Source organism: Rhinopithecus bieti, unplaced genomic scaffold (genome assembly GCF_001698545.2).
Source record: "Rhinopithecus bieti isolate Rb0 unplaced genomic scaffold, ASM169854v2 scaffold_5497, whole genome shotgun sequence".
NCBI classification, from domain to species: domain Eukaryota; kingdom Metazoa; phylum Chordata; class Mammalia; order Primates; family Cercopithecidae; genus Rhinopithecus; species Rhinopithecus bieti.
Window position 1 is genome coordinate 578395 of NW_016805006.1, and position 11418 is coordinate 589812.

The following is an 11418-nucleotide window of genomic DNA, read 5'->3' on the forward strand; positions in this document are numbered from 1 at the left end:
CCCCCCCCCCCCCCCCCCACATTCTTCCCAATAGTAGGAGCTTGGTGCTGGGAACTGAAAGGACTCTCAGATTCGGCCTCTTCTGCCAGTGGAAAATAGCTAGGAATAGGCAATCTGACACTGAATCAAGACACAAATAGCAACACCAACACCGCCACCCCTGCTGAGGGCACCGGCTATCCCACAGTCTCGCTGGTGCAGCTGCTCCCTCTTGTCCCGAGCAGGGATGCTTGTGACCTGCTGGTGGGACTGGGCCCTCTATTTGGTGGCCCTGTGCCTCTGGGGACACTTTCTTCTCCCACCCTCAGCAATCAGGGCATTAGGTACTTGAGAGTTCTAGCTTTGCCTCTGCATCCCAGAAAGACCATGCCCTGTGGGCAGGGGAGCACTCCTGACTTCCACTTGGTCCAGCTCAGCTAGGGAGGCCCAGTGGGAAGCTGGGGGTAGAAGTCAGAGAGAAACAGACCCACCGTTCAGTATTGTGGCCTCCTCTGGGGCTTTAATCTCTTTGAGGATAGGAAACATGTCTCTCTTATTTTTTCCAGCCTATTGGGGAAGAAACTGGCAGATACCGACAGAGCCTCTCTGCCCCACCCACAGAAAGAACACACTGGGCCACTGATGAGGTCATTAAGAGAAGACACTGAGAGAACTTTTGTAGATGCTATAGAAGGAGGAAAACTCCAGGGCCCAATTAGATAAGGCAGAGGAAAGGCCCTAGGTCCTGGCTAAGTTGCTTGGGTGACAGCGTTTGCTGAGGAACTTGGTGTTGCAGAGAGAGGGGAAATTTTAGGAGCAGTGGGCAATCAGGGATATTACCCAGAGAAGCCTAGAGACTTTGGCAAGAGAGCCAGACAAAGCCAGAAGCTATGGCTTGCACCGATGAATCACCCTTGCCCGTCTTGAGAAGGGGACCCAGGAAGTTGGAGAGGTAAGGCTTGGAGGAAAAAATTAAAGACGAAGACTGGGTCTCATGGGCGGCCGCACTGGGGATCCTGGAGAGGAGAACAATTCGTATTTTCAGGAGGCCGAAAGACTGTAACCCTTCCTGGGTATCTGGGGCAAATACCAATTTGCCTGATAGAATGGCTGTAGGAAAAGGAGAGAAGATTCTATGGAAAGATCAAAGCAGCTTGGTGGTTGTGTGTGGTAGGGAAGCAGGGAATGTGACCTATGGGGCTATGAGCCACGCTGGCCCTGTGAAGGTAGCATCTTCAGCTCACACAACCTCCGGGTTTGCTTAGGACAGGAACAGGGTGGCTAACCCAGGACCCATAAAGGAGGCTCACCTTTCACTGAGAATCAGAGAATCTCAGGTTTGGGAAAGGGACTTGGGAGGCCCACACAACACATGTAAGTGTCACTTCTCCAGCTTCCTGGGGCAACACTGTCAGTTCCTATTTTCATGGCCTTGCAATGAGTTGGGTCAGTAGGGTGCATCCATCTACCCCTAGGGCTGGACTGAGTAAAGTTCTCTCCAAATTGCAGATTTTAAAAATATGTGGGATGCAGAAAATTCTAACCAATATCACGTCTTCTGAAATGTCTGCCAAGTCCAATGTGGTCAACTACTTTCTATAGCGAACACTGATAAATCAATTATCTGCTTTTAAAATGGGACTGACCAGAGAGTAGGGATGGCTAAAAGATAAGATAATTGGCCTAGTGTGGTGGCTCACGCATGTAATCCCAGAACTTTGGGAGGCAGAGGTGGGTGGATCACCTGAGGTCAGGAGTTTGAGATCAGCCTGGCCAACATGGTGAAACCCCATCTCTACTAAAAATAAAAATTAGCTGGGCATGGTGGTGCATGCCTGTAATCCATGCTACCCAGGAGGCTGAGGCAGGAGAATCGCTGGAACCTGGGAGGTGGAGGCTGCAGCGGGCCGAGATTGTGCCATTGCACTCTAGTCTGGGTGACAGAGTGAGACTTGGTCTCAAAAAAAAAAAAAAAAAAAAAGAAAAAAGAAAAAAGATAATTCATGCCACTGGTGCCTGTAATTACTGTCATCTGATCATGTGGCACCCTGGGATGGAATGGGTTTAATATGACACCTACTAAAAATGTAGCCTTAGAATGAAAAAGTCCCCAGCCCTCTGGATTGACGCAGGCAGAAGTTCCAAGGCCCTTTGGAAGAGCTGATTCTAGAGGCAGGAGAGGGGTCCAATACACTGAGTTATTTGGATTAGTTATTTGGTACATATCTGATCGACTCCAGTAAAAACAGCTCACATTTGTTGAGAGCTTACTTTTTTACGGTCTTAAAATGAAAGACTTTATTAGTACACGTTAGCGCGCGCACACACACACACACATAGTGCTTTTAGGTCATCTTTTGCAAAACATAGCAGTCAACAAATATTTGTTCTTAACTTGCTGAAACCATCCCATGATCACTTAAAACTTTTAATGTTCAAAGTGTGCTTTTATGTTAACAAGAGAAAAAGAAAGGCGCAGCCCTTTCAATACATAAAAAGTAGCTTCTGACAGAAATCTTTGGAAGAGCTTTAGTTGAAAATAATCTTAAAGCCTTTTCTGCAGAGTAATTAATACATAAATGGGAAAACTCAGAGGATTTAGGTGAATAAGCCAGAGCACTGACTTTCAAAGCATAGATTGCCTTTCACCAATGTATTATGAAATCACTTTAGTGGGTAATGAGTGCATTTTTAAAAAAATGAAATAAAATAGAAAGTACAAGATAATTCTTAGAATAATAGAAGAAAAGAAAGTACTAGAATGCACTGGCTGTAATATTGTTTTGTGAAAGGTTACAGATGTGGGTGAACTAGGTCAGGAAGTAAAATGTATACATGACAGAAGGTAAGAGGCGAAGACTGAGCCCACTATGTGATCCCCAAGAATAACTGCTTCCGGCTAAACCAGAGACTGTTAAAGAGACGGCAGACAGAAAAAGATGAAGCCTTTTCCTATCTTTATTTTTTAATTTTTTTTATTTTTTTTTAATTTTTGAGACGGAGTCTCGCTCTGTCACCCAGACTGGAGTGCAGTGGCCGGATCTCAGCTCACTGCAAGCTCCACCTCCCGGGTTTACGCCATTCTCCTGCCTCAGCCTCCTGAGTAGCTGGGACTACAGGCGCCCGCCACCTCGCCCGGCTAGTTTTTTGTATTTTTTAGTAGAGATGGGATTTCACCGTGTTAGCCAGGATGGTCTCGATCTCCTGACCTCGTGATCCGCCCGTCTCGGCCTCCCAAAGTGCTGGGATTACAGGCTTGAGCCACCACGCCCGGTCCTTTTCCTATCTTTAATGCTGTCACTGTAAAGAAGAATCAGTGAGCCCAGGGCCACAGGAAGGAACAGTCACCGGGAACAGACAGTCTCCCAGACCCTGAGAGCTGACTCTGTGAGCACTTAAGAGTCAACAGCAGGCCGGGCGCAGTGGCTCATGCTTGTAAGCCCAACACTTTGGGAGGCCAAGGCAGGCAGATCACTTGAGGTCAGGAGTTCAAGACCAGCCTGGCCAACATAGTGAAACCCTGTCTCTACTAAAAATACAAAAATTAGCCAGATGTGGTGGCATATACCTGTAGTCCTAGCCACTTGGGAGGCTGAGGCATAAGAATTGCTTGAACCCTGGAGGCAGAGGTTGCAGTGAGCCCAGATCGTGCCACTGCACTCCAGCCTGGGTGACAGAGTGAGGAAAAAAAAAAAAAAGTTAATAGCAGCAAACAGATACTCAGATACTCCTACCCCTGCAACAGAGATGTATCAAGAATACTTTAAACAGGGGCCGGGCACCGTGGTTCATGCCTGTAATTCCAGCACTTTGGGAGGTTGACGCGGGCAGATCACTTGAGGCCAGGAGTCTGAGACCAGCCTGGCCAACATGGTGAAACCCATCTCTACTAAAAATACAAAAATTAGCTGGGCGTGGTGGCGCATGCCTGTAGTCCTAACCATTCAGGAAAGGGCCCCAGGAGAGGAGGCGGAGGCATGAGAATCGCTTGAACCCATGAGGTGGAGGTTGCAGTGAGCCGAGATCGTGCCACTGCACTCCAGTCTGGGTGACAGAGCAAAAAAAAAAAGTTAACAGCAGCAAACAGATACTTCCTGCAACAGAGATGCATCAAGAATACTTTAAACAGGGGCCAGGCACTGTGGTTCATGCCTATAATCCCAGCACTTTGAAAGGATGAGATGGGCAGATCACTTGATGCCAGGAATTCGAGACCAGCCTGGCTAACATGATGAAACCCCGTCTCTATTAAAAAATACAAAAATTAGCCAGGCATGGTGGCAGGTACCTAAGTCCCAGTTACTTGGGCAGCTGAGGCAGAAGACTCACTTGAACCCGGAGACGGAGGTTGCAGTGAGCCGAGATCACGCCACTGTACTCCAGCCTGGGCAACAGAGCGAGACTCTGTCTCAGAAAAAAAAACAAAAAACAAAAAACAAAAAACTTCACACAGGGATCTGGACCCATGCATAAGGCCTGGGCTTTTTATTTAGAGAGCACTAAAAAGAAAGACAAGGTGCAGCTACAGTTATTGACAGAGTTAAAGTCAAAAGAGAAAATGTACTTAATATGTACACAGGTGTTTATTTAAAAAGCTTTTTTACTGGTATTAAGTTATATCTTTACCTAGACACAAAACAGTTGGAATAAGTCAATGTTTTGCTTACTTTAAAATTCTATTTTCTAGAAAAGGCAATATTGAAAGGAATGTCTGCTGAGCAGGAATTAGTCAAGTTATTTTGAGGGGGGTAACAGGGAGAGGAGGGGGCTTTGAGACACAGCATTCCAGGCGAAAGGAAAAGTATGCACAGAAGCCTGGCGGGCAAGAGACTGCGTGTGCCCAGGGACCCTCTGGGATTTTAGCTTGGCTGGAGCTGGCCCAGGGCAGCAAGAGACGAGTCTGGGGCGAGGGCAGTGGCTGGTCTCAAAGGGCTTTGGACACTAGAATGGGGGAACTCGAGAGAAGGAAAGAGCCCGAAGAGAGGAATTCAGTTTGTAGACATGTGGATATGTCAGTAGGTAGCTGAACAGATGGTTCTAGAGATCAGGAGAGAAAGCCAACTTGGAAATTATTTGGAAATCATCAGTTTATGGATGTAATTGGAGACATGGAAGCAGAGACTGCCAGGTACTGAGGGAGATGAGACCAGGGCCAAGACAAGGCCTTGAGAAATATGCCTAAGGACAACAGAAGAAAAGGACTGAGAAGTAGCCAGAGGCTGAGTAAGAATTCATGGTCTCTGCGTCTCTATCGCAGACACTGCGCTAGGCACTGGCTTCTGCTGCAAAAGATGAGTGCAAACTGAGAATGGGGGTGGGGGCTATGAGGAAAATACAGAGCAGGCTCCAGTGGAGAGACCATGGATCGGTAGAGGCACCAATTGGAATAATATGTGCTCTTTCTTCAGGAACCCAGGTGTAAGGAATCCAACTCTTCAACCCAGAGTTGGATTGAGCTCGAACTGGAGTTTGCCAAATGGAAAGATGGAAGGGTGACGGGGGCAAGGGGCAGAAGGATATTAGCAAGAATGCAATTCAGCCAGTTATCTTAGAGCTGGACTTGCAAATCACATAGGTGATTGAATTCAACTATTTGGTCAGCATCCATTACAGACCAAAGAACTGCCATCTGTCTTATAAGTTAACCATAATTTAAAATTGACCTTCTCAAACTTCAGCATGCACAGGGATCCTGCTGAAATGCAGACCTTGGCTGAGCAGGGCTGGGCAGGGCCTGAGGCTCTGCATTTCTCACCAGCGCCTGGCTACTGATGCTGTTGTGGGTCTGAAGACCACACTTTAAAAAAAATTTTTTTTTAATTGACAAATAAAAATTATATATATTTATCATGTACAACTTGGTGTTTTGAAATATGTATACATTTGGAATGGCTAAATCGAGCTAATTAACATGCATTACCTCACATACTTAACATTTTTTGTGTGGAGAACACTTCAGATCTACTCTCTGAGTGACTTTCAGGAATTCATTATTATTAACTAGAGTCACCATGCTGGACAATACATCTCTTGAACTTATTTTTCTCATCTAACTGAAACTGTGTATCCTTTGACCAAAGCTAACCCTCAACCCCCAGACTACTCTGAATAGTGAGGTTTGAAAAGGTTTTGCTTTACTTTGGGGGGAGGTGACCTGCTCTAAGGTACAGCTTACCAGCCAGGTGCTGGAGCGCACAGACTGTTACATCTCCAGAACCTCTGTTAGCTGGCTGACACCGTGTGACAGGTTGAAATTGGCCATAATAGGAGTTTTTACATTCCAGAAAACCACAAACCTATATAACAGTGAGGTGTGCTGTAGAATAGGCTTCTGCATCAGGGATCATGAAAGCCAGTTTTCAGTTGGTCTCTGTGCTTCATTCATACTTTGATAAAGAGGCCATCGGTCCCAATTGCTGTGTCACATGTGATGCTTGCTGGAAAGCATTAAGGGAACTGACTTAGCTCTGGTGCATCAGAGGACCTATCAGAGGCAAACACTTGCTGACACCTCGTTTGTCCTGCGAGCCACCTAGAGAAGTAGGGTTGTGAGAAGAAAGAGGGGGACTGAGAGGTTGCTATGGGCAAAGAGTGGCTTGCTGGAAATTCTTACCCATGCTGCACTGTATTTCCCTGGCTACCTCCGGGCAGTAGGCTGACCTGGGCACGGGTGTACCAGGGTGCCCTTTCAAAGTCCTGGGCTGCACTACCAGGCTGATGCTTTACCTCTAGTTGGAAAATGTGAAAAGTGATTCTCAATCATGGAAACTGGGTAACTTCCATAATATCTGCTTTGCTTACTGGCTTTTAAAATGGGGGTAGTTTTAGGCTGGGTGTGGTGGCTCATGCCTGTAATTTCAACACTCTGGGAGGCCGAGGCAGGAGGATCATGAGGTCAGGAGTTCAAGACCAGCCTGGCCAACATGGTGAAACCCCGTTTCTATTAAACATACAAAAATTAGCCGGGTGTGGTAGTGGGCGTCCAGCTATTAGGGAGGCTGAGGCAGGAGAACTGTTTGAACCCGGGAGGTGGAGGTTGTAGTGAGCCGAGATTGCGCCATAGTACTCCAGCCTAGGTGACAGAGCAAGACTCTGTCTCAAAACAAACAAACGAAAAAAAAAAAAAAAGGTAGTTTTTTTCTTAAAAATAAAACATACATCCAATATGGTCAGAGAAAACCAACTGAATTACTTTTGGTGACAGTTGGGGAGGACAATGAAATCCCTCTGCTAAAAAAAAAAAAAAAAGGGAGTCTCCTATTTTCTGACCTGTGGGTCATGCAGTTTTAATTTCCTCTACCTTTCTTTCTTTCTCTTTTTTTCTTCTTTTTAATTTCATGAACCTGCTTAAGGCCACAAAGCCTCTCCTGAATCCCTCAGCTGTCTGGCAGATGCATCGCTGCCAGTGCTGCGCAGGTTACTATGCTAGGCCGGAGTTCCACAGCTGTGACTCAGTGCACCTTCAAATCCTCTTGCCGGGTGACGGTGAGATACTCCAAGGGGCTCCTGAGAAGGCGGTGGGAGAGAATAGCCACCCAGGAGCTCCTCCGGCCCTTGGAAGAGGGAGGCTGCCGGGGAGTGACTCCAGTGGCACCAGGATCTGGTTTATGTGAGCCGAGGCTGGCCAGGGACCCCAGAGATGCAGGCAAAAGGCTGTGCCGTGAGCCACATTCCTCACTTAGGCCCCCTTCCAGGGGAAGCAAAGTCAAGCCCTGGCAAATGGCAGAGCTGCTTCTCATCTCTGGGCCAGCTGTGAGAACAATGGCATGATGACATGCTACCCATGTAGCCAAGCTCCTGCTCTTCCTCCCTTGCACCCATTGGTTCCATCCTGTTCATTTGCCAGTTATTACAGGAGCACCATGGGCAGGCCACATAGCTAGTGTTGTGGAGATGACAGGTCTTAGTGAAGGAACAGAGGGACTGGCATGGGGATGGGCGAGGGAAACACCTAACTATAAACCTAAACATCTAAAGATCTGGAGGAGCCGCGGGGAAGTGGGACTGTGTGATGATATCGGACATTTCAAGCCATGCCTCAATGCTCTGACTCTAAATCTTGCTGGTCCTCATCAGTGCCTGCTCCAGGGTTATAAGTTTCTCCTTACTGGGGTTCTCTTTCCAGGGAGGCATGTGGAGCGGGAATGGAGCAGTAGCACAGCAGAGTGACAGAGTCTTGAGAGAGCTCAGGCAAGCCCGAGAGAAAAGGCCTCCAGCCAGAGTCGGCTCCACCCAATAGAAAGTTCCCTCTGAAAGCTGGGAAGAGGCCTGCTGGGGTGGCGTCTGTCAGCACAAAAGCAGGGCTGGGGCAGTCACTAATAGCACAGATATCTAGAACAAAGAACGGTTTTGGGAAAGGAGAGGCAGGCTGTATTACAGCTGTACTGGAGATGGATGATTGGGGGCTCTCCTGAGTGCATGTTGTGTGTGTGTATGTGTGTGCATGTGTGTGCATGTGTGTGCATGTGTGTACACATATACACGCGCTTGCCTGGGCCAGGGCTCAGTCATCATTTAAGGATGTCTTCTGATTGCTCTGGGATGCAGGAAGCCACCCAGACCCTAGTTGCTGGACTCGCTCAGAGGCAAGAATGCAAGGCCGAAGGCAGCATGAGGAAAAGCTGGTGGGGGCTGAAACCAGCCCAGCCTGCTTCATGCTTACTCCGCTCAGGTGGTTGGCAGGCCCTACTGAGACCTGCCAATCTTTAAGTCTCCAGCGTGCCTGAAGACATGCAGCCTGAGGACTCAGTGCCCGAGCGCTGCTGGAAGACTTGGGGACACCCCCAAAGGAGGAAAGTGTCCTTCTGGGAGCCACTTGCACAGTGGTGTTGATCGTGGCAGTCCTGCATGTGGTATGCCACGTGGGAGCGGCAGTTCCACTGGGAGCTCCCCTTTACACAGGGTTTCCCAGCACCAGAACTCCTCAGAGGGAGAGCCACCGGAGTGCTCACTAAATAAACCAACAGCAAAAACAAACACACGCTCACAAACGATTCCAAAGAAGCTCTGCACCAACAGGTGCTGGTCCTGACCAAGTCAAGCTACAAGTCTGATGCCACCTTTACCTGTTCCGGATCCCACGACATCCCGGCTGGGTGACTCGGCCATGGCGTCGGCGAGTCGCTCCCGGAGGCCCTCCTCGGTGTGCTCCATGGAGGACATGTGCCGCAGCCCGAAGCCCTCAGGCCAGCTCCCGCACACCTCCAGCAGGGTCACGCTCCGGTCAAAGGTACCTGTGGCACACACGGGACATCGGACGTTGAGTCCACACCTTCAGGGAGCAGGCCGTTCTTGTCTACCTCCCACCTGCTCCTCTCCATACCCAGGGTCCATTTTAGCCTTCCTGCAGCAAGCAGGAGCAGGATGGAAGCGCGCTGGGAAACAGACTGTGTAGTGCAGGAGAAACAGCTCATGCCGCTCAGAGAGCGCAGACCTCTGGAGTGACTTCCGTGACACTGAGGCCAGTGGTTTTAAAACTGTTTCTGAGGAGCTACAGAGTTCCCCTGGTCTTCAGGGACCACCTTAAGAACTGGGACAGGGAAGGCAATCCCCTTCCCAGGTTCAACCCAAACGGATCCCTACTTTCCTCTTTTTGATACAATGGGACTCCACCTAAAATTTCATTTAAGGCGGGGAGTGGTGCCTTACACCTGCAATCCCAACACTTTGAGAGGCCAACACAGGAAGATTGCTTGAGGCCAGGAGTTTGAGACCAGCCTGGGCAACAGAGCGAGACCCTGTCTCTACAGACAAATAAACAAATAAATTTTCATTTAAAGAAGGGGTTATATAGCCTACTGGTTTTAAAGCTTTCTTAACCATTATATTCTATAACCTATAACCAACCTCCTCATTTTATAGTTGGAGCTCAGAGAAGTTATGGCCCAAGATGGAACAGCAAGTCTGTGGCAGACGAGGTCCAAGAACTCGCTCTCCTGATGTCTCAGTTGAGAACACGTTCTACTTCGCCACCTGGTCTCCCAGCTACCCAAGGGCATATGAACAATCAGGGAATTATTTTGGGGGATACCAGCAAAGAGGTGGGTGATAGCATCTTCAACAAGGATCTGTCCTTAAGCCAAAGCTGCTCCCCAATTCCAAAAAGTCTGTGGTGTTCTGCTGAACGCTAAGATTAGATTTTACATGCAAGATCACTTCAAAGTCCGAATTTGAATTATTCTACTTTATTATACAGCAAGTCTTCTGTGAAAGCTTATTTCATCCACTCTCTCTTGGAAGGAGATTATAGTCATGCTCTGTTGCTTTAAGCACATACCATTTCCCCAGTGATTAGGTAACTGAATCCACTGCATTTATTGGGCTTGGTTCCTGCCAGCACCAGGAAGATGGGGAAAAAATGCAAATGCCAACGTTTCCCAAAGTTAAAAGTACACGAAACACACACTCTTTATCAGGCCTTGCTTCTTCTCTTTGATCAGCCGTCAGAAACTATCTTCCCCAGGCAGTCAGGACTGGACAGTGTCAGCACACACTCCCTGCCAATGACAGGTGGTAATAGAGAGGGTGCGAGCCCCAGCCTCGGCAGGCGGCCCTGCCTCTGATAATGGCCACAGCATTGAGGTGATAACCGTTCGTAAACACTCCGACAGCCGGTGACTCCATATATCAGCAAAGAGGACCAGATAATCCTGAACTCTCCTGGCCAGACAAAGGCCCTTGGCCAGCCTACTGCGATTTATATGTGTGGCAAGGGTCACTACTGGCTCCTGAATTTCATCAGCCAAGTTTGGCTTTGATTTATCTCGTACCTCATTGTAGGGAAGATTCCTGGCACTGGGAGAATAGGCAGCATCTATAAGGGCATCTCCCCAAGAAGAGGCCCACCTTGGGAGTGGGTTGCTTGGGATCAGCTTGTCAGGTAGGACTTGCGAATGAGGAGCTCCCTATGCCACCTCTCTCCATCAAGTAGGGTCAGGCTATAGATCTGGTAAGCTAGGCTCTGGAAATTGGGGGTGCGGGGCTGGGTGTCAGATGATTCTCCCAAGGCCTGAATTGTGCTACAGCTGTGCACTGGTAGTGCCAATCTCAGAGCCAACACTCGACCACCCTTGGCAACAACTCCCAGGTGCCGACCTCCCCAGGGACACACAGGGCTGCTGACATCCACAAAGCTTCTGATTCTGCTGCCTACTCACTGCATGATGCGCGGCCAGTCCTTGTAGCTCCTTTCCCATCTCTAAACTAGAATGAATAACCCTTTGCCCTGTCTCATGGGAGTGAAGAGATTAAGCGAAGTCCCCACTTCCAGCACTTCCCCCACTAGACCTTATTTGACAAGATCTAGTGCTACAGTGCTACAGCATCATCATTTTTCTGAAGGGTCTGCATGCGACATGGGGACTTAATCATAACAAGAAAATGTGGGCCCTCCTCCTCCCTGTTCGCTCAGCTTTTTTTTTTTTTTTTTTTTTTTTTTTT

General features: G+C 48.3%; 2 protein-coding genes across 2 annotated transcripts in view; one reads left to right on the plus strand and one right to left on the minus strand.

Moving 5' to 3' along the window:
- Positions 1-11418, minus strand: part of BCAS3 (BCAS3 microtubule associated cell migration factor) — a 749063-nt gene that overhangs the window by 17033 nt on the left and 720612 nt on the right. Inside the window, exon 23 of the mRNA XM_017870817.1 lies at positions 9045-9212. Coding sequence (XP_017726306.1) covers positions 9045-9212 — 168 coding nt within the window. The remainder of the gene's footprint in view (positions 1-9044; positions 9213-11418) is intronic.
- The window catches only part of LOC108528845 (uncharacterized), a 6312-nt gene continuing 4740 nt past the window's right edge, over positions 9847-11418 (plus strand). Inside the window, exon 1 of the mRNA XM_017870827.1 lies at positions 9847-10019. Coding sequence (XP_017726316.1) covers positions 9869-10019 — 151 coding nt within the window. The 5' untranslated portion in view covers positions 9847-9868. The remainder of the gene's footprint in view (positions 10020-11418) is intronic.